At 46.2% G+C, this 22956-nt stretch overlaps 1 protein-coding gene across 1 annotated transcript; it reads right to left on the reverse strand.

Annotated features, from left to right (window-relative positions):
* Window positions 1–748: 748 nt before the first annotated feature.
* On the reverse strand, window positions 749–22147 carry LOC125709776 (TBC1 domain family member 8). The gene is made up of 20 exons (XM_048978599.1): window positions 21748–22147; window positions 17556–17666; window positions 16778–16896; window positions 16269–16497; window positions 15688–15928; window positions 13023–13230; window positions 12625–12795; window positions 12265–12405; window positions 11550–11700; window positions 10623–10837; window positions 8804–8921; window positions 8262–8547; window positions 7346–7460; window positions 6734–6832; window positions 6251–6319; window positions 4812–5058; window positions 4492–4557; window positions 4249–4335; window positions 3751–3845; window positions 749–2239 (listed from the first exon to the last, which is right to left on the reverse strand). The coding sequence occupies exons 1-20, from the start codon at window positions 21872–21874 to the stop codon at window positions 1883–1885; spliced, it is 3252 nt and encodes a 1083-aa protein (XP_048834556.1). The 5' UTR covers window positions 21875–22147; the 3' UTR covers window positions 749–1882.
* Between the last annotated feature and the right edge of the window lie 809 nt (window positions 22148–22956).

Consider the following 22956-nt stretch of genomic DNA (forward strand, 5'->3'; position numbering starts at 1 on the left):
GGCTGCAGCCATTATCGGCAGAAGTGAGAGCTTTAGTTATATATTGTGTATTAGCATTTGTGGCTCAAATTGATCTTGCACATAGTACTGTCCAAACTTGATCTGCAGACATGTTGCTATTAAATGTTTGCTCAAAATAATGCGTGTTAACTGGTTAAGTAACAATGAACGTGGCTAGACCAGGGGCTTTTTTCAAAAAGCAGGAATTCTTGCTGAGCCAAATAACTTGCCAGATTTAAGGTAGTCTAAATGAAAGTAAACAATGATAAATGTCATTTATGCTGGGGTACCTTAAATCCAGCAAGTTATCCAGCTAAGCAAGAATTTCTGTTCTTTGAAACGGGTCACTGGTATTGCTAAAAGGTTTTCCGACTTGCTGTACTGGAACACTTGACTTGAGTGTGTCTGGATGCCTGGCTCCAACTTCCAAGGTAAACAAAACACAGCACAATCCCCTCATTTTATAGCTACCTCAAAGGATATGAGGAAGTTGCCCATGTCTGGTACAGACTACAGAGGGAACAAGTGCTAAGGGAATTTAAGCAACCTGTGATCCTCGGTTATTGCCTCCAGCACTCTCAGGAACACCCATAATCACACCAAAAAGCTTTGTTCAACAGCAATGAAGTCTACCCAGAAATATCACTCACATTTACCAACACTGTGGCTTCCTGTCAAACTGGGGTTTTGGGTGTTTCAGTCCTCTTAAAGATTTTTTTAGTGTGTATATAAATTTTTAGACCACAGCCAAGGTTGAGACCATTTTAATAACCAGCTCAAACCAGCACATCGCCGGACTGTCAGGTCATGTGGCAGCTGCAGGGTGACCACAGCTGCTGTGGTTCCCACACATCCACCCGTGATGTGCTTGATGGATCAGCCTGCATAAAGCCTGAATGCAAACATCAGCAAGTCACAATGTAACAAGTCTTTGACACATTATGCTACATTTAATACATTCCAATAACACTAATGACTCCCCAGTTCTGTAAAATAAGGAATCTGACACTGGGGGTTCATGCATTGTGTTATGAAATATAAAAAATCATATTGCTTTGAAAAAAAAAAAAGAATGTAAATTATATGATTGCTTAAGCAAATCAATTCCTGGAGCATTCCTTGAACATGTAAACTTTAACAAACAACTGAAGCTTCCAGGATCCTCAACTTCAGTCAGTTGTTCCACAAAAATGGTTTTTAATGAGATCCAGGTCACGGCCCCTTCAAGCCAGGACAATAGTACATCATAACTCATATTCCTCAAGAAGGTAACCATGGCTACTGGACTGATTACAGGTTGCAGCACTTCAATGCCTGTTACATTAAAAATCAAACTGCAGGGAAACTTAAATTTCACCACCCGAAGCTTTATATTCAGTCACGTCCTGGTGTTGGGGCTCAATGGCTCTGGGGGCTTTTATGTATCTTTGGGACTTGAACCAGCAATGTCCCGACAATTAATAACTTCCTGGTGTGTCAGAGAGTCCAAAATAAACAATTTGACTCATTCACAGTTTTATGTAGGTCACCAAAAAATGACAAAAGTATTTTATAACTGAAATTATAAAATAATTAAAATGATCCCACATACTATAAAGATGTCATGGTGCTTTGTGACAGAAGCAGTGAAAGCCTACAGATGTTACAAGGTGCATATTCCTCTTGAATCAGCTGAGCTCTCGTCTTTGAGCTCCACTTCATAAGCATAGGATTTTGATCCCTGAAGAAAATGTTTGTGTTCTTACAATCAGCATAAGGAAAAATCTGATTCCAGTGATTAGCTCCCATCTGGATGAATACGGTCAATCAGAAGTCAAACCTGTGCCAAACTGCAGAGGAACTACAGGGAAGAACTGGATGGTTTTGGTCAAAGATAGCTTGCTCAATGCGCCCCCTTCTGGTCTGTCACAGAACCTCCTCGGTCCAGGTACTGCTTTGCCCTGGCATTACTGATCTTGGCCCCAAGATCTACAGGCTTGTCAAAGAAGTTGACCAGGGCCTGCTCAGTAAGAAGGGAAGCCAGGATTTGGGCAAAGCTGACAGTCCACTCACTGCTGGAATCCGTGTGGGGCTGATCCTGTACCCCGTCATTGCTGTCTGAGCTTTGGCTCCTGTGACCCGCTTCCCCGATCCGCAGCACCAGGCTGGTAACCGTGGCGATGGCCTGAAAGAGTTCGTTCTCCTGGGGGTCTCCATGAAAGAAGCTGTAGAACGTCTTGCAGAATTGGATGAACTCCCACTGCCAACACAGGGTGGCAGACAATACATTACATTACTCTACATTGTACTGCATTACCATTCATTTAGAACAGTGTTTTCCAATCTGGTCCTCGTGGACCCTCATTCGGTCCATGTTTTTGCTCCCTCCAAGCTTCTTACCAGACAGTCCACATTTTTGCTCCCAGCTCTCTACCAGGGAGGGAGCAAAGACATCTGTGGGTCCCCAAGGAACAGAATGAGAATCATTGATCTAGAGCAGTGGTTCTCAGCCCTAGCAACAGGGTACAGTATTCCAGCCCCTCCAGGAGCATAAGAGCTTTACTCAACAAATTATCTTTCTAATGAACCGAGACCTCACTGGTTGTATATGAGCTGAAAGCTGTATATACAAGAAAAATGCGGTTCCAATACTGAGAACCGCTGCTCCTGCAAACAGCAATTCCTGTAGCTGCAACTGAGTACAATCAGTACAAGACAGGGACAAAACCTGGTAGTGCTGGCGATCACACAACATGAACGCCCCTAGTCCTAGCCAGTAATGATGGCCAAATGAAGCTTCATGAACCATTTGCTCTCTAGACGGTGCTCACTGTTCATAAAAGGGCTCAAAGCATACCTCAACGCAAACCAAGAGCACCATCTAGTGGGGTGAAAAAATACAGCAAATGGTTCATGGAGCTTCATTTGGCCATCACCAAACCGGTACCAGTACCAGCCAGGTTTACCTAATAAAAACTGTCCACTGACTACATATGAAAATACAAAAATAGGTAGCGCTCATCGTTGTTTTATTGCTTTGCTTTATTAACTTCTTGTCCACCATGATGTGGAAACTGACAGAAAAGAGCCCAGCAGCCTCCAGCAATGTGATCAAAGAAAAGCAAGGTACTGATCTCCCATATTCACTCTGAGCCTAACAGGACATATAAGCAATATACCAATATGATAATACACACAATACTCCATAACGCAAGAACTGTATTTCATTAATTGGTTCCACGAGTCGGTCTTTTTTTAGGTGGAAAGTTCTAGCTCTCATACTGCACTCCTCCTTACGAGCTGCACTGCTTGAGAGATCATATTTGACTGTCTCGCTGTTCCTGCCACTGATGCTCACGTGGAGACACTGGTCTGGCCACTACAGCACACTCTACTTTTATTTGTGCAGTATTTCCCAATCTGGCCCTCGGGTAACTCCCAAACAGTCCACACTCTACAAGAGGGAGGAAAGGATCAGCATATTCACACACTGAACACAGGCCACGATCTCCTGATGAGGCCGCACATTCAGTGGCATTAACCAGGTCATGCTTATAGATTTCCAGTGATGATGTAGAGTACTGCTTCCCAATCCAGCCCTCGGGGAGATGTGGACTGTATGGCAGGGAGCTGGGATGGAGCAAAAATGTGGACCATCTGGGGGTCCCCGAGGACCGGGCTGGTACACACTGCTGTAGGCTGTGCTGATACACCAGTTCGGATTGTCATGCAAACCACAGTGGCTGAGCACCACGGCTCCAGTAAGCTGACCTGCTTCATCAGCGGCAGCGGCTCGTCCACATCCTTCTCCTTTTCCAGGTCCCTAAGCATCTTCTTCAGCTGCTCCTGAGTGTCTCCCATCTCCCCTGCAGACGGAAAGTAAGGGACACCAGGCTGAGCTTTACTGAAACGGGCATGTGCGCGAATCAAACATTACACTCGTGTTAAAGTCAAGTAAACCATGTGAATTGTAGTGAATCACTGGCAGAGAGGCCTGAATGACAGCCAGCTCACAGCCTCTAGCTAACGTGCGTCATTCTGCATACCCTTAAACTGGCTGATTTCATGTTGCAGCTGAGCTGACTGAACAAGGGATCGTGGTTATAGTACATATTCTAAACTTTAAATAACTTGCCCACAGCTTCCTTTTCATGGTTATGGTGCTCTGATAGCTGCTTTCTTGTGAAAAACCACCAAAAAAGGCTGTGTGTGTGTGTGTGTGTGTATCAGAGAGAGAGAGAGAGAGAGAGAAGAGAGACAGGGCTTTACCATTGGGAAGATTGACATACAGAGGCCTGGTAGTGGACAGCAGGGGACTCTTTAAAGGGGACGTGACGTCTTCATTCTCACAAAGGGCTAAGCGAAACACAGTCAGAAAAAGGACGTCTTTAAATATAATACATTATGAAACATCAAGCTATACTGAAGCTCCCCAACTTAAACTTAAAGAAATAAATAATGCCTAATCACAGAGATGATGGAAAGGAGTCCTCCACACAGACTCACACTAACCTGGGGGAATGTGCAGCCGATACAGGTATCTGATCTTCTCATTGAGCTCCTCACAGTACATTTGGTCTGCAAAGACAGAGGGATCATTGCATTACTAGTCTTTCTACATTCATATTCACATTTCAATACTGAAACCAAACGTATTACCATGTAATGGTTTAGTGCATTGTTTTCCAACCCGGTCCTCAGGGTCCCACAGCTGGTCCAAATTTTTGCTCCCTCCCAGCCCCCTGCCAGTCAGTCCACGTTCTTGAGTCCCCCAGGACCGGACTGGGAAACATCAGTATAGTGAATGACTGTAGCTGTTCCTTGACACGTACCCAGCCAGCGGGCAAACTCCCTGAAGCTGATGTAGAGATCCTGGTCCAGGTCGAGCAGGGTGAAGGTGCGGCGGGCCACGCTGGCAGTGTGCGCGCCGCAAGGCCAAGGGGTCAGCAGCTGGTAGAGGCGCTGGAACTGTGGCCAGTCCAGGCGGTACTGCTCCGCATACGCCCGTGAGGGATCGTGGTGCCCCAGTGCGTCGTAGGCCTCATCGGCACCCCAGTACAGGGTGATAAAGTGCTCCCCCTAGGGGAAAGGGCAAATGGTGCACATGGATACGTACTATACATACTTACTGGCTGTGTCCCATTTGCCCCAGCAGGTACACACTCACACATTACCACACTGGGCGGGAATATTCACGTGCGGCGCACTAACTGCACACTTCATCTGCATTCCGGCATATACTAAGTATATAGACCACAACACACTGCATGAGTGACAACTAATGTTTACATCGAACTCAAGGAAAGTCTGTCAGCATATCAGAGCCAAACTAAGAAGTTTGGCAAAGTTGTATAACGAATGTTTATTTAGCTTAGGCTACAGTGAAGGACAACCTCAAACAGAATTAACACAAATGATAAAATAGTTGTAGGGTGTTTTGCATTGTGTGCATATTACAAACTTCTATAAAGTTTAACCACAGTGCAAATTAAAGAGCTCACACTATTCTAAGTGGATACTGTGCACACTCAGCTGCTTCCATGGTCTCTGCAGCAAAATCTTTGTACATCTTTTAAGTGGAGGGAAATTTACAGAAATAAAAAAAGTCATTGAAAAGGTTAAGGAGGTGTGGTCATATGAGGAGTGACTTTCGCATTGGCTTCCTAAAGACTTTGGCCCAAACAAAGACATCCATTGTTATATCTTTGTCCTATTCGATTTTATTACCGCACTCTAAACCTGATTTAATAGTTTGTTCCAGCTAATGTGAGATTTATTTCTCTCGTGATTAATCAGAAGACATGCAGTATAGCTTTGTTTACAATGCCAATCGCAAACATCCCATGAAATCCCGTTTTATGCTAAAAATTGCTTTCCTTCCTGTAATGCTTTTGCAAGACACCAAGTTAAAGACTGAGAGAACGGTAATCAACAAGGTGACTAGCTTGGCTGATGGGATGAAATGACCCTTTCTGGTAAACAATTTGTGCCAGAACTACAAATTTAAATCACCATCATTACTGTGCATCCGTCTTATCGGATAGAAAAAAGGAAATGATTTTGATCACACTGCAGTTAAATGGTGAATAACTGTTCACGTCATCTTGTCAGTAAAATGTCTCAGATCTAGTTGTTGATTTGCACACGCATCTGATTTAAAGCTATGATACAGAAGTAGCTACGCAGTCTATACAGCATGTGCACAATTGCCACTCAGGACAAAATGGATGCCCTCATCAAATGTCAATTCACCCCCCCTCCCGCCCCGAACCTTAAAGAGGTCGTATGCATCACCCAGCTCCTCTGCAGAGATGGACACATCTGGAGTCACGACCCTGAGCTGCAAGGAGAGACAGAGGATGTGAAGGAAACAGAGGAGGAGACATAGAAAGGGGAGGAGATGAAGGAGGAGATGGTGAGGGAGGAGGAGACCGGGGAGTAAATGGGACAGAGGAGGAGGAGGAGGAGGAGAAGATGGAAGAGGAAATGGTGGATAAGGAGAGAGAAGACAGGAAGAGGAAGAAACAGGAGGAGGAGGAGACAGAGGAGGAGGAGAAGACAAAGGAGGAGGAAGAGACAGAGGTCAGTAGAATGTCGGGGTGAAGTTGGATGCTGCTATACTGTCACATGACAAATTTATGAAAAGTCGTTTACTCAAACTGGGGCCAAAACATTTAAGTTAAATTCTTGATTACAGTTAAAGGGGCTACAGTAGAAGTGTGTGCGTGCGGCTGTGTGTGTGCGTTGCGCTCACTGCGTTCTCTTTGGCAGTGTCCTCATGCGCCTGCAGCACCTGGATCCTGTGCCTGCATCTCAGCTGCTGCACCTGCCGCACCGTCAGATCCCCGAATTTCTGCAGAGAGACGCCGGGCTTGAGGCTCAGGCCTGAGCAGGCGCCCAGCTCCCCAGCAGGGAGACGCATTGCCCTCCGCATTCACTATGACGTGCACGGGCTGGTAGGAGCTGATCTCACACAGCAAACACCCCCAACTGTGTGGCTAGGTGGGGAGCACGGTGACCCCCCCCCCCAGGCTGTGGTTTTGATTGCCTCCCCGAGTCTTCCTGGGAACTCCAAAAGTCTAAATACAATGGTTATGGAATATGGTGGCCCCTCAGTGTGTATGCAAATATTCCCTTATGATTAGCATCCTGAGCCAGCATTGGAGAACAAACTGACTGATGACAGATGGATGAAGATTTCTGTGTTTTTATTCATTTTATTATTTACTGCGTTTACATATGATCCATTCCCACACCTGAACAGAAGTGCTGCTGGGTCTTATATCAGGTACTGCTCCCTGTGGTGGGATCTGAGCTAAAATCTACTGGTCCCTGCAAGTCTCGCTCGGTCAGGAGGCGAGCTCACCTCGTAGGACTGCCGGATCAGCTCGGATATCTGCATGGTCCCGCCCTGCTGGCCATCTGCAGGCTCACATGGGGCCTTTGTAGGGGGCTCGCTGTCTCTCACCCCATCCAGGAAGCTGTTGGGAGGAGCACAGAAGATGGGGTCGGGGCCCTCGAGGGACTTTTCACACAAACAGCAGAATCCCCTCATCAAGTCTCTCATCCTGCTTCCGAACACTAAGCCAAGAGAAACAATTCTTAGTCTTAGTCTTAGTGTACCGGGGTGCACAACTATTTCTCCCCGAGGGCCAAATTCCATCAGCAATTCAAAGCCAAGGTCCACTGTGAAAACACCAACTGGGGAGATGGGGGTACGGGGGGGTCGGAGCCTAGAATCAGTTGTATTTCGGTCTAGATGAGGAGATGCCAGTTAGTGACCACTGGTATAGCTAACACTGGATTGTCCTAACTGCCAAACTCTAAATGGCCGTACATTCCTGCTGTCGAGTGCAGATGGGTGATACAGTAAGCCAACATGTGAACCACAACATTTTTCATGCAATATGGATTTTAAGGAAAAACACTGTAGCATGTTATTTATTACATCCATTTACATCCAAAGTGGATTAAAGATACTCACTCAATTATGACATTTTAGAAGCTGTAGAAGTTAATGTAGATTGTTAGACATTTTCAAAGGGTTCATAAACGGAATACAAATAATAAAGCGTTTTAAGGTAGTTTAACCCATTGTTACTGTCATGGTACTTTTTAAACCAGTAAGTTATGATTCCACTGCACTATGTCCCCTTGCTAATTTATGATGGGAAGTGAAGCAAGACCTTTCTGTCCTGGAGATCATTAGTGACGGCTTCACTTCTAGGCATGCAGTTCCTCAGCAGAGAGGTTACGGCGAGATTCTCCGCACACCTGCGTACCTGGTGAGCACCATGAGGACCTGCCCATCGTCAGCAGCAGCGGCGAGCGCATCCGCGTTGGCGTCCAGCACCGCCAGGCCCAGACGCAGCATGGCCGTCACGCCGTGCAGGAAGAAGCAGTCGACGACTCGCACAGCGCAGGCGAAGGGCAGCGCGCTCACGAAGAGTGTCAGGAACCAGGAGAGCGATGCTGAGGACAGCACCGCCAGGTCACCCACACGCTCCGCCAGCTCGGGCAGCCGCTCCCGGATCAGCTCCTCGAACACGGACTGGTCCACCTGTGCACCTGGGGGGGGGGGAATAAATACATTTAATAAAAAAAAAATAAAATAAAATAAAAAAAAATAAATAAATAAATAAATAAAAAAAAAAAAATCGCCCGGGGTAAACAATGTGCAGGACATGTGACCAGAGGATCCTGGGTGAGATAACCTGGATAAATGGTAATGGTTAAGACAGACTGGTATAAGTGAAATACATGTAAGACACATAGGTGACATGCAGGCAGACACTGACATCCAGAGCAAAATGGGAGCACGTACCGATGACCCGGCGGTTGAAATAGTCGGGCAGCATCCTCTCACAGATGGCCACAAGCAGCCAGAAGGCCTCCTCCTCTTTGGTATAGAGTAGCATCACCGAGGCCAGAATATTCATCGACTGCATTCATGGAAGCACAGAAACACCAGAGATGTAGTGCATCACACAAATGGTCTGCTGGCATGTGGGCGTGCAGAGGTGCCCCCGGTCGGGACTGCTACCGTACCTTTGAGTTAGGACTGCGCGATATACAGTTTCAGCATCGTCATCGCGATGTGTGCATGCGCAATAACCACGTCGCAGTACGTGCAAAGTCGAGTAAGACATTAAATCAAACATGTCACGCTTTTTTGCTGCTTGATACAAAAGGAAAATTTGCATGGCTCATCTGTCCTCTTGCAGGTCAGGCATGGAAGTCTGTCTGATATAACATGATTTACACTGATTTAAGTGTTTTTTGGATACACCGAGTTTGTTGTTCGTGTCAGCAATTACAATTAGGGCCATAATTGTGAAATTAATATCGATACAGCACATGATGTGCCTGCAATTCTCATATTGCAAGGGCTGTGATATCCGAGTTGACATCTGGCTTTTTTATACCTTCGTACGTCCAGATACTGTACCGCAGTACGCAGTATTTTCAAAACAATGTTATTTTGCAGTACAGTTCTGGTATTTTGAAATCTTGGTGATAAGATTTGCAGAGTGCTGGAGGGTTTAAGTTTTGCTAAAGCATTTTTACTTTGTCACAGGAAACAAAACTTAGCGACCATTGCAATTCTGACCACTTTTCCTGTTTTTCTTCTCTCGTACTGTATGTTTAAAAATCAGTTTAAAGTTTATCGCTGCTGCTTGTGCATGAGCTCTGCAAGCACGTTCTCAGCCAATCATAATGACTTTCTTCCTTGCTGTTAAAATGACTCATAGATGGATTTGTGGGAAATTTTGAACTCCTTTTTTGCCTTATAAAATATTTATCACAAAAAAAATATCACATGGCAATACATGAAATTGAGTTCTAAAGTTCTTTAATGAAATAATGACGTACCAGTTGGAAAACTAAACACATTTGCACACAGCCTACAGGAATGAGTGTTTTTTCCCCCAACAGGAACAAAGAATCCCAGCACATTTTTTATCAGCTGAGCCGCCCATTACCACCACCGTCTCTCTGTCTCTGTAACATAGCATGCGGAGTACATCAGGCCTGCAGACCGCGAGCTGAAACCACCAGTCAGACGTGATCCTGAAGACAGAGCCCATTAATCCCTGCAGCAGCGATCAGCCTGACATGCTTATGCAGTCCCACCACAGGGAACCCCCTCCTCAGCTGGGCGGTAGCAGAACTCCTCCAGACCGTCGGAGAGATGATACGTAGCAACATGGGGGTGGGGGTCTTGTTCACTACTCACCTTGACTAATATCTCTCTGAAAGTGATATTATATTACATGCCTAACCAAATCCAATCGCTTTTCCTCTTCAGGTACGTGGAGGAAGTGCCTAAGGGGCCAAACCCCAGGCGGTGTAAGGTACATATCAGGGTACACCCCAGAGGGAATGCCAGTGCGGACCACATCACATCACGTTATTTACTGATATAGTGCCGCCCTGTTCATACTCCACACCCAGACTAAAGTAAGATTTCATGCTGACGCCAAGATGGCGATTTTAGCAGGTTCAGTGATGCGGATGGGCCCACTCCGGCCCGCCTCTGACCCCGAGGAGGACTGGGGGGGGTAACATTATGACATAGGCGGTGAAGGTGGAAGGTGACGATATGAAGCGCAGCAGTGCGGGAAGTGGGTCGGCCGGCTGACCTGGCAGTATCCGATCTTAGGGTTGCGGTGGGCATAGGCGGTGAGCACGCGGCGCAGCGCGGCAATGCCGGCGTCGTTCTGGAAGGCCGGGTGGTCGGGCAGCGATCGATGCAGGTCACGCTCGATCTCCTCTGTGGCCAAGCTGCTCACGCCCATGGAGGCCTTCAGCAGGCCTGCATACTGGTCCCTGTGGGCCGCCAGTTCCGACGAAGCACCTGCCCGCGTGGGGTGGAGAACAGGCACGTCAGCAGGAGCCTAAGGGTCCTCGAGGATGGACTCTCTGGGGAAACCTCTATGAGTGATGAGAATAGTGACCAATCATGGCAGAAAAAAAAATCAGGGAAGCAGCACCCAATTAAGGAGAGCCACTCCCGGCATGGAAAACACATTAGCCGTCGTTAGCATGTATACAATTTACAGACTGAGCCACATTCAGCTCAGTTCAAAGGAGAAGTCAAGGCACAGATATTTTATATGTAAATGATTACTTAATACAGGAGTACTGAATACTCTATATAATACCCTGCAGATCCTGTAACCTTCTTAGCACAAGGGCTCATATCACTGTTTAGATGCAGATTCTCACAATGAGGCTATTATGGAGCAACACTTTGACCATCAAATTTTAGAACATTTCTGATGTTTGTCTAATCCCTACTCATACAGGAGCTGCCTAGAGTTAAAACAAATTCACCGCAGAGGTGGTTTGCACAGACAGGAGAGGGCACAAAGTCATTTTTATTGTGGAAAAAAAACAGTTGCAACATACAGCCCACTTCTGCTTGACTCAATACGAGAACCCCAAAAAGAAGAAGTGAAAATGCCCAGGGGGGCAGTGAGATTACAGTGCCCTTCTTCAATTCTAATTTTACCCCCTCAGCTCTTGCCTAGCACCTACACCTTCCTCCATGCCCACCCCTAACCAACCTGAGAAGGTCAGCCAGAGCTCTCCCCGCAAGGATTCTGGGATCCCCATGGCAACCAGCTTCCAGGCACTCTCGGTGCGGAACATGTGGATGTCGCGGCCGTAGTCGGAGAAGTGCTCCTCCCACAAGTGCACCAGCCTCTCCTCTGCAGTCTGCACCATGCACAGACACAAGCCCATTAAAATCTTGCTGAGTGGAACACACAGATATCGCAGACTAATGACTAACCAGCAAAAGTTATCACAGATAGTAACTTCTGACAAATCAACAGGTTTCAAGTGCTCACAGAAATCATTAGCAAGTTTCAAGTCTGGCTCTGGCCTTTGTTACAAAGCAGACATTGGGAGTCTGATACTGTAAAAACCAAATTAAAAGTCTTTCGATACTCAATCTAGATTCAAACACAAGAAAACAGAACAGGAATTAGGTCAGCGAATGGTCTACAACAGCGCAGGCGTATGCATCAGGGTCCTCCTGTCTTGTAAATGTAAACTTTATTTCTGTAATAAATAATTTGTATTTTTAGCAAAATGGAGCCCCAGGATTTCAGACATCACCAAAAGCTAGAGAAAAATACAAGCAAAGCCCTCCAGCACTAGAATGAGTCAATCACACCTGACCAATCATTAACAAGCCTGACAGTCAGAGTAATCAAGGTCTCCCAAACGTCAGTCAGTCAGTAACAGCGTGTGACACTCAGTCACGCCGGTACTCACAGACGTGGCACTTTGGGCGGCCGGCTGCGAGCTGTGATAGGTGTCCATCAGGGCTTGATTGTTCACCGTGTTAATCACAAAGTCTTCAGGAGGCTCCGGCCTGTTAGCCTCAGATTCAAAGGTGTCATAGTGGAAGTTAACCTGTTTCAAATGAAAGAGGCTTAGAAAGGATTTCATTATGTTAAACCCTAAACGTTGCCATTCGAACCCACAATCTTTCAATCATGAGTACACTTCCCTAACCATTAAGCCACCACTGCCCAAGTGCTCAATAAGGAGAGATGGACAGTTGAGGTTCTGTCGCTGCTGGGAGCTTCGTGTTCTACGTGGTGGCGAGCATGGGGTGATGGGGTGCAGTACCGTGGTTCTCTTGTGTTGGCCCCTCAGGGCGCGTGCCCTCTCCTCCAGGCTGGCCACCAGCGCATCCCTCTCCGGCAACTCGATCAGCTGGAAGGCCCGCTGGCCGCGCACACTCACAATGACGGGAGCTGGCAGCACGCTGCTCGTCTCCGGCTTCTCCACGGACAGCACCTGGCGTCACGGAGATGACAGGCTCACATGAATGATCTGCACGTGTGAGAATGTCAGTCACAACAGCAGAGACTGACGCTCGAGTCAAAGCCACGCCCATTCCTCCGCAATTCAAAGCCACGCCCATTCCTCCGCAATTCAAAGCCACGCCCATTCCTCCGCTTTCACCATATGCTCATCCTGACCCACAAAGAGCATGACCTCCTTCTGACATCGAGCCCACGTGCCTCTGCCAGGGGGATGAGCAGGCTGCAGAGACCCTCCTCCCGGCTGACGAATCCCAGGTAGCGGTCAGTGGCATAGAGCGTGCCGGCGGTGTGGCACCGGGTGTGAGGAGTCCACAGCGAGCAGGTGGCCACATCCCTCAGGGCCTCGCTGCAGGGGAGCCTGAACTGAGCCAGAACGTACTCCTTCAGGGCCTGTTGCTCCAGAACCCTAGAGACCCAGGAATCAAGGAGAACCAAGGCTTGAGCTGTTATACATTTATATTTCTCATATTCTTTGATAACCATATAGTGGGCTGTGTGCTTCTCAGGAGTTTGGGACCCTTTGCCTGTGATCACCAGTTCACATCCCTTGATCGACAGAGTGATGTCACCATTGGGCCCTCAAACACAGTCTTTAACCCCCAGTTGTTCTGGGGACTGGCTGACCCCACATTCTTACTTGTACATTGCTTTGGATAAAAGCATCTGCTAAATGAATGTTTTTTTTTTATTATTGTAAATAGGATTAAGCAGTACTGGTTTAATTACATTTAATTACATTTTTTTTCTTCATTCTCTAAACATGAAAGATTTTCTTGAATAAAATGAAGTGATCAACATAGATCGCAGACACAAGCATATCAACAGACGTGCAACCAGGATCCGCTAAGTTTAGAACGATGTAAACGGAAGTCTAGCTTAACACAGGAAATGACAGCGAATGTACATTCTGCTCAGTCTCCCAGACGAGGCCATATAGACGGTTATTTTCACTTGATGGACCAGAGTGCAATTTCTCCCGGCGACCTTGAGCAGTGCCCTGCGGCGCCGTGTTAATCTGTCACCCACAGCAAACACGCCATGCTAAATCCTGCCCCTTAATCTCCACCTCTGGCGGCCGCTGATGTGATGGAGCATTTGAAAGTCACTTGACGATAAGCTCATTATGACCTCCCGCAAAAGGACTCCTGGGTACATTGTGAATATATGCCGCTGCACTATGCAGCCCAGTAGCTTGGAGATGTACAGCTGTGTTGTGGGTTTGAATATCGTGGCCGGCAGAGTAACCATGATATCTGTGTAACACAACCTTCAAGCACGACCCTTCACCCCAAATGCTGCCGGATGCTCTCTGACACCAACTTCTCATCACTTTTACGCCACTTTGGACAAAAGGAATAACTACGACGGGACTGATTTCCTTCATCAATTCCGATTAACTTGGTGCATTATTAAAAATATTAATATGTGCATTAAGAATGAATGAACTTTGTTTCTTTCAGATTAGACCTTTTCACAGACTGCACATCTAGAGGACGTCCTGTTAAATAGTTCCAGAGATCTGCGTGTTTCCACAATACCCCTCCATTCTGCACATCTTACATACAATTTGCTTTCGTCCAGCTCTTCACACTTCCACCATCTTTTTTTTTTTTTTATCTGTTTTTGTTGTGAGACCTCAGTCCTGCATGGCCAGCCTCGCACAACAAGACGGTTAAAGCCTCACACATGAGAAAAGGCCATGGACTGTAAAAGGTATATATTAAAAAACAGAGCTCAAGATTTTATGAATTGTTATCGAATTACGCATATGAAGGAAGTCGATTTTTTAAACCCAGTCCTACAAATAACCGGATCAAAAGTAAGCAGCCAAGTTTGTTTTTCTGGTTACAATTAAAACATGATAAGAGTCACGTAGGCAATAACCCTGCGGAGGAAGCAGCCAGCGGGGGTCCGCCGGCCTCTGCCCAGCCGGCTGCCGGATCGGGCGGCTCCCTAGTTGTGCTGCTGATGGCTGTTTGCAGCAGCTCACTCCCTCATTTTGTTCCTCTTCCTCAGGCCCAGCACCCACAACTCCCTCCTATTTTATATTAGTTACTCAAAGGCTACTTAGAGATAAATCCTCCCCTCTATTCCAAATTGCAGTTGCTTTGAGGCTTCATGACACAGCGACTCCACCCGCTGCAGCCTGGGGCACACGGCAGCTTCACCCATTCAAATCCAGCCCAGACAGTTCAGGTTCTGTCGGCTTTCACACACTGCATACAGACTCCTCACATTCCGCCATATACAGGTAACACCCACTATGCCTGCAGAGATCCATCCTTCTCAAGCTGGTCTGACTGCTTAAGGCCACACCCCCCCCCAGACTGACCTCCTGGTACTGTGCCTCAGCTGCTTAAGGCCACACCCCCCCAGACTGACCTCCTGGTACTGTGCCTCAGCTGCTTAAGGCCACACCCCCCCCCCAGACTGACCTCCTGGTACTGTGCCTCAGCTGCTTAAGGCCACACCCCCCCCCCAGACTGACCTCCTGGTACTGTGCCTCAGCTGCTTAAGGCCACACCCCCCCCAGACTGACCTCCTGGTACTGTGCCTCAGCTGCTTTAGGCCACACCCCCACCCCCCAGACTGACCTCTTGGTACTGTGCCTCAGCTGCTTAAGGCCACACCCCCCCCCCCAGACTGACCTCCTGGTACTGTGCCTCAGCTGCTTAAGGCCACACCCCCCCAGACTGACCTCCTGGTACTGTGCCTCAGCTGCTTTAGGCCACACCCCCACCCCCCAGACTGACCTCTTGGTACTGTGCCTCAGCTGCTTTAGGCCACACCCCCACCCCCCAGACTGACCTCTTGGTACTGTGCCTCAGCTGCTTTAGGCCACACCCCCACCCCCCAAACTGACCTCTTGGTAATGTGCCCTGGCTGCTGCAGGCCCTGGTCCAGCTCAAAGGCCTCATTGTCCAGCAGCCTGCGCAGTGTGATGTTGGCCAGCTGTACCATGGTGGCAAACGCTTCCTCCACGCTGAGGAACATGGAGAAGTCCCGCTGCCTCCGATTGGTCGTCACGCGGATGGTGTCCCTCAGGGGGCCGGTGGAGACCCGCTCCAGTCTGGTCACCTCCACCCAGGGAATCACCATGTTCACTGGGAGGCAGGAAAAGCACTGATTAGAACTAACTTATACTCTCAGAAGCACACACAGCATACACAGCTCAAGCTGCATGGGCGCACACAGACAACACACAGCACACATCACACACAGCAGACAGCACACACAGCATACAGAGCACACACACCTCACATAGGCTGCACACAGACCACAGACAGACTGCACGAAGAGCACACACCATACAGACTGCACACAGACTGCATACAGACCATACACAGCACACACTGCACAGGCTGCACAGTGTAGTAACGACACAGAAACAAACGGTAACACAGTGAACAAATGAACGTTAGCACATGCTAGGTGACAGCGGACCTTCCTTTCCCAGAAGGAATGAGTAGAAGGCCATGTGGTTGGTGCTGAGGTACAGCCAGCCCTGCCGCGGAACATGGCCCTTCCAGCAGCAGCAGGAGTAGAACGTCACCAGCTTCTCTGCAGCGGGCAGGGAGAAGCGCAGCTCGAACTTCAGCAGTGTCTCACGGAACTTCTCCGGGTCATCCTCCTGGGCGGCCTGGCTGCTCCGCGCCTCCTCCGCAATCAGCCCCTGAGACGGGAGGGAGGAGAGACAAGGAGGAACGGAGGCAAAAAAGGAAATGGAAGCAAATGTGAAAAAAAGGGCATGATGGACAGTGAAAAAGGAGAAGGGAGGAAGGAGAGAATGAGAGAAACAGAAAGAAACAGAATGAAAGACAGAAAGAGCAGGAGGAAGGGAGAGGTGGGGGTGAGGAGACAAGCAGGAGGTGACTAAGGTGCAAGGAGGTGCAACAGAAGGAAGCCACGAGTGATTGAGTAAACAGGACTTGCCCCCCCAGTGATGACAATACCTTCACTTTCCCTTTGACAAAGCTGGTGATGTCCTCCTTGTTCTCAAACACCGACAGAGAGTGCAGCAGGTTCTGGACCAGCCAGTCCCAGTGCATGTTCACCTCATCAGCCCCGGCTCCTGCTCAACAGCAAGCGATGGTCAGCGAGCCACAGAAGGGGCAAAGTGGGACGTGTGGAGTGACAGAGCAGAGCATCCGTGTGGCAAGAAAGCCCAGGCCCTGAGTGACCGCTATGTCCAACTAGCATAGTGTGGTTCGATTCAAGACTGTTTATCACATACAAGTTATGCAGTGAAATGTTACACCAAAGTCGCTCCTACACTGTGCAATAAAAAAGTAGAGAGCAAGATTAAAATTTTAAGTAATAGACTAAGGTAATGAAAAATGAAAAATATGTACAAGAAAACAGGGATAACGTGCATGAGTAATAAAGTAACAGTGTACATCGTTTAGGGTAGTGAGCAGTGCAAACACCGAAAATGAACAAAGCGGCACTGTGCTTGAGATGGTGGATCAAGTGTACAATTGACATTGAATACTTTGCATTATATAAAGAATGAGAAATCGAGTAAGGTGTGCAGCTGGTTATATTATTAAAACAGCAGCATAGCATTCATGTGAATCATATGATGCATCCATCCATGAAATAAGTGTGGCGTGTAAAGATCCAGACCTTGGAAGAACAGAAGGAGAAACGTAGGCTTCGAATGCAGCACATCAGAGGCTGAGCGCTAACTGCGGAGCTCTGGTGGACGACGGAGCGTTTCTGGGAGCTTACCACTAGCGATGACCCAGCTGACCTGCGAGCCGGGGGTCTGCAGGAGGATGCGGAATGGAGCCACCCGCGCGTTGGAATCCAGCACCGTATCCAAGGCCCCCACCAACAGCCCTGCAGGCACGAGCCGGGACAGCAGACCCCCACTGTCAGCGTCACCCCATAAACCCTGTGGCCCCAGCACCCTCCAACACATTTACAGGCAGGTTTACACCTCAAGGTCAGCTTTCACTTAAGCGGTCAAGGCCGGTTTACAAAAAAGATACATTTACATATATACACACAAATATATATTCACACAGAGTATAAACATATAAAGTATGTATTTATTTGTATATACAGTATACACTTAAATATATATGTACATAATACATATATGTTTGTGTCACACACACACACACACACATACATACACACACACACGTATATACACACACACACACACACACATACATACATACATACATACATACATACATATTATATAAAACATATTGTATACGTGTGTAACATATATGGCATATAACATATGTGACATACAGTGTTTGGTCGGTCCCGGCACATAGACACTTAATCTGGATACCAGACACCCAAATCAAATCTTCCCCACCAACCACGAACCCGACTACCTGCCCAAAACCAAAGCATGGCTCCAGCCCGGCGTGGAAGGCCTTAAAATGCGCTTTTCTCTGGAATGGCCATAAACAGCTTGTTGTGCAAATTAAGCCCAGTAAACTTAACAGGCAGCAAGGTGATTATCGTCTCGTTCAGCTCTACTGCTCAGCACTCAGGGATGACAGGGAAAAAAAGAAAACTAAGAGCTCATTTCAAAGCTGGCTGGGATTTTCAGCACCTGTCTGATCGTATCCAGGCCCAAATTCACTGCCATTTTCTCTGGAACCAACAGCGGCCCTTGCTGTTACACTCCCCATAAAAGCAACAGCTATTAAGCATCCATGTCATAATGGCAGCTTGAGGGAAAGAAAAAGTACTCTGTCAACACTGAGCGCTCATCCCACAGAAAGGTCAGCCTCAGCCTGCAAATGACATTATCTTGGGGGGGGGGGGGGGGGTCACTGCATGCTCAACAGCACAGCAGAGTACCAGTGGCTGATTGAAGCAATCTGTGTTTCCCACAACGATGTCACTTCCTGCGGTGACACCATCTGTTTGGAGCTCGCGTTTCCCGCAGCCACTCCTCAGGGCTTCTCCCTCCTCGTTTTAATCGCGGATTTCTCACTCAGAGAGCTTGTCTGCCTTCTGCATGTCAGTCTCAAGCAGGTACAAGAATCATTCTCAGATTTCGGTTCACCAAATGGCAAGGAATTTTCCTGACCACAAGGCAGTAATGGAAAGAAAAATAAAGTGAATGAAAAATACCCAATTCTTTGTACAACATAACTCTGGAAACAAGACGAATTGTTCAATGAATACAGACAAGCCATAGGTCACAAATAAGGTACATTCGCCAAGTCTGTCCAAGTCTAATCCGTAGGTAAGGTGGACAAAAAGCAATACAGTTAAAGGTTTTTGCACATCACAGGATTTTAACACTTTTCCATTTATTTCATAAACTGCAGATTTTTAATTCTTCTTAAACAAAAAAGTGAGTGAAAAGTGAAAGTTGAGTGAACAGCTATAAATGAAATACAAGTTCCCTTTAATTTTAAATGCACTAGTTAACCGTTTCATCCCATGAGACAGAGCAGTATTTCATGTCCCTTCTGCCTCAAATTTTCTCTGCTGTTATAACTGCTAGATGAGGTTACTTTGATGAATCAAAGATATTACATCCATCCATCCATTTCCCAAACCGCTTATCCTATTGGGTCGCGGGGGGTCCGGAGCCTATCCCAGAAGCAATGGGCACGAGGCAGGGAACAACCCAGGATGGGGGGCCAACCCATCACAGGGCACACTCACACACCATTCACTCACACAAAAGATATTACATTTCCTTGCTAATAAAGATACTCAAATGGTGAACATACTGTAATATTTTTTGTTAGCAAAGAACATTGAGTATTTTTAATAAATGTTAAGTGAGTAATGTGCAAATGTAGAAAATCTCAATGTGTGCAAAAACTTTTGACTGGTAGTCAAATAATTTTCTTAAAAAAAAGTTGTTTTTTTTCAGTACTGGATTAGCACGCAACCCAAATGCACGCACACACTGCTAGCAGCTGAAACCAAACCCACTGCCCCAGCTGCGAGGACACAATGCTAACTATAGCGCCTCCGTATTAGTGATTACTGCTACAAACAGAAAATGAAAGAACAGAGCAAATCTGCCAGTAAATAGAAATGCACTTACTACAGCATTAACAAGAGTAATTGAAAGAGAACAAACAGAAACTGAAATGAGTAACAGAGGCATCTATCACTTGCAGGAGTGAAATAAAGCAAGTCAGTTATACAGCCACAATCCTAAGCTGTCAGCCCTACATAAACAGCAGCGTGGAGTGTCTATATTGATTCATTTACTTTTTTGCTATGCTGCCTATAACAGCAAAAAACTACCAAATGACCCAGACCGTTGTAAGTCATTATAAGGTGACCGATGGATGGATGGATGGATGGATGGATGGATGTATGGATGTATGAAACATCTGATACCATGGCAACAAGTTACCAGTGAACCAGCCCAAGGTCAGAGCAGCAACCATAAAAACAGACATTTTGGAGAATGTAACAGGGACAAATGACTGCACTTAAACTTAAATATCTAAATAAAATCAGGAATATCTTCAAAAAGTTCTACACCCCCCCAGCACACAACAAAAAATGGATTCGGCTGCTCCTTGATTGATCTTGTTCCCCAGTTTCGGTCCTGGAGGGGCAGCCTGCCACACAGATTTCCCTGCTCAAACATGCCTACTAAACCTGGCAATTGGCCGGTGAGGTGAATAAGCTGCTTTTAAGCCAAGACGTCTGCAAACTGTGGTGCAGAGTGGCCCTCCTGGACCGGAACGGGGGAACCCTGGATCTTAGAAGTTTCCCCACAGCATTTTACAACAAAGAATTTTAAAAATGAGTTATCAGCATGAATCTTGCTGAGGGTTGTCACTTTGAAACCGTTTGACTGCATCTTTGTACATATATACTGTTTACAGTCTGGCTTTTCCAAAATGGTGATATGAAGGAAAGAACAGAACGAACATATTGTACACAACAATTTTATTTTACAATATTACTGCCTAGCTATTTATTAACTTTACATAGTCATCTGTGCAAACCATAACCTGAAACCTATTTGTTTCCTTCTATTTGTTCCCAAAAGGCTGCTCGTGAAGGAGGAAGTGGAACATCCCTTTAAAAAAATGTAAGAACAGTCCTTGTTTTTGGAGACATATTCCCATTCTGGCATTGTGTCAAACGATGTTTCCTTTTTACTCTTTTTTTGGTTTACGAAAAGTTATTTTGCCAGAAAACAGAGCAGGAAGGAAAAATAGATTTCTTGACTGGCGATCTTGCTGGTCGTTAATTCCAACCTATTACTTTATGAACCACGTTTTTATTATGATAATACTATACATAACCACCATTCCTACAGCCATGAGAACGTCATAGAACACGGAAACGCTGGTTTCCAATCAAAATCACGAAAAATCAATCAAAATCACGAAATCATGAAACCTAATAGCAATCAATAGATCATTAGCGACAATCTTGAGACTGATGACCAAACTCAACTGACGCCAAGTAATATACAAAGACTGAGTCCAGTCTTTCGTTAATGACCTTTATTTATAACCTGTAAACCAGAAGTTTTATGTGCAAATCATTTAACATACTTATAAATGAAAGCTAAATTTATCATAAAGCTCCAGGTTCAGAAACGAATTAATATCAGTTTTGCTTTTTCGTACTGTTACATATAATATACTGCAGATATAAATAACATGATAAACAGGGAAATAAATAAAAATACATAATAAGATAATGGCTACATTCATCGTAGTATCAATTAGAATTTGTTTTCTTTATAGAAAGTACAAAAATAAGCAACTTCCTTACTGCACAGCAGTAGCGGAGGAGCTCGCTTTTTGCCAAGTCTGTGCAGCTGCGCATTTTCTCCGTAAACTTTGAGCTGCTTCGTTTGTCCAGTTTGGGGCGCTTAGGCCGTACGTTACACCCCCAAAATGCGTGCGGCACTGTCCGCAGCGGTCATGCATCCACAGCACGGCGGTCTTACCTGTTAATTTCCCCCCGGAATGGCCGTGGCCCCTCCTGCGCTGCAGAATGAAATAAGTGTTGGATTTCTCCGTCACCCACAGCTTGAGCGCGTTTTTCAGCAAAACCTCTTCGGGATTGAGCCACATTCTTCAGCGAAGATGGAAGGGAGGAAAAGAACCGGGGTGGGGGGAACGACAAGAACACGAAAACAACGTTGTGGCACCATAAATGCTGAAGTGCGCCGGCTGTTTTAACGCGGATTCATCAGGAATGAGGCGAACTTCTCGGGATCATCCATGATCGAGCTGAACCGCCGCCCGGTATCTCGCCTTGTGTCAGATTTCATTAGTCCCTCTGCCCACTAATGTAAATACAGCCAGAGAGCGAAGCGCCTGAGCTTCTTTCCTTCCTACAGTTCCGGTGAAAACAGAGGAAGTTTCATTTGAATATCCTTTTGTGATTGGCGATTCTTTCGGATATTTTTGTTGTTGGTTTTCCCCTCCCTTCGCAGTATAAACAGCAACATGAAAAGAGACGTTAAAACACATCGACGCCACCGACATATAAAATCAAATTTCCAGTGATATCTTATAAGGAAAAAGATGTTACACGCTCAATTATAATAGTTCTTTAATATCTAGGAATTGTAGCTGATAGTGCTGACATGGCAGTGCAATTTCCCTTTGGCGGCACGACGACAGATAAATCTTTGCGATCATATATGCACCGGGCAATTGCTTTTTCAGTATTCTGTTTTGGTTTATGTGTTGTAATGTAGAATCATATAATTTGGTGTTATTTTGGTGGTAAGTGTAGGGAAAGCTGAACTAATGGCTTGAACAATGAATGGTTGTTGCACTTGTCACAAAGACTTCAGCTTTGACTGACTTTCCATTGAATAAAAACAAGTGTAATGTCAGTTTTAATAAGCGATTGTCTGTTCTATGACACCCTAAGGAAGGAGAAAATGTGAGATATTCAGATTTTGTCTTAGAGGGGTGAGTGGATGACGGCTCTCATTAATTTACTTCGTATATCACGGTATGGAGTGTCAGCTTTTACATCAGGAAGGCTCTGCTAGGGCAAGTTAGGGGTCTTGTAAAATTCTCTGATGCCTTTATTCTGTGGTACTACAAACAACATTAATAGGTGATACTCAATATTGAACATTAATTACCACTACATGCCATTGTAAGGGTGAAGGAAATTCATCCTGATTCATCATCAT

The sequence above is a fragment of the Brienomyrus brachyistius genome, chromosome 16 (assembly GCF_023856365.1).
Source record: "Brienomyrus brachyistius isolate T26 chromosome 16, BBRACH_0.4, whole genome shotgun sequence".
In the NCBI taxonomy this organism is placed as follows: Eukaryota; Metazoa; Chordata; class Actinopteri; order Osteoglossiformes; family Mormyridae; genus Brienomyrus; species Brienomyrus brachyistius.

Coding starts and splice junctions, on each gene's coding strand:
- LOC125709776 (XM_048978599.1), bottom strand. CDS start 21,874: ATGTGGCTCAATCCCGAAGAGGTTTTGCTGAAAAACGCGCTCAAGCTG. Junction 8,548..8,803: donor TTTCAACCGCCGGGTCATCG/GTACGTGCTCCC, acceptor CCCCCCCCCCAG/GTGCACAGGTGGACCAGTCC. Junction 7,461..8,261: donor GTCCTCATGGTGCTCACCAG/GTACGCAGGTGT, acceptor TCCTCCCAACAG/CTTCCTGGATGGGGTGAGAG.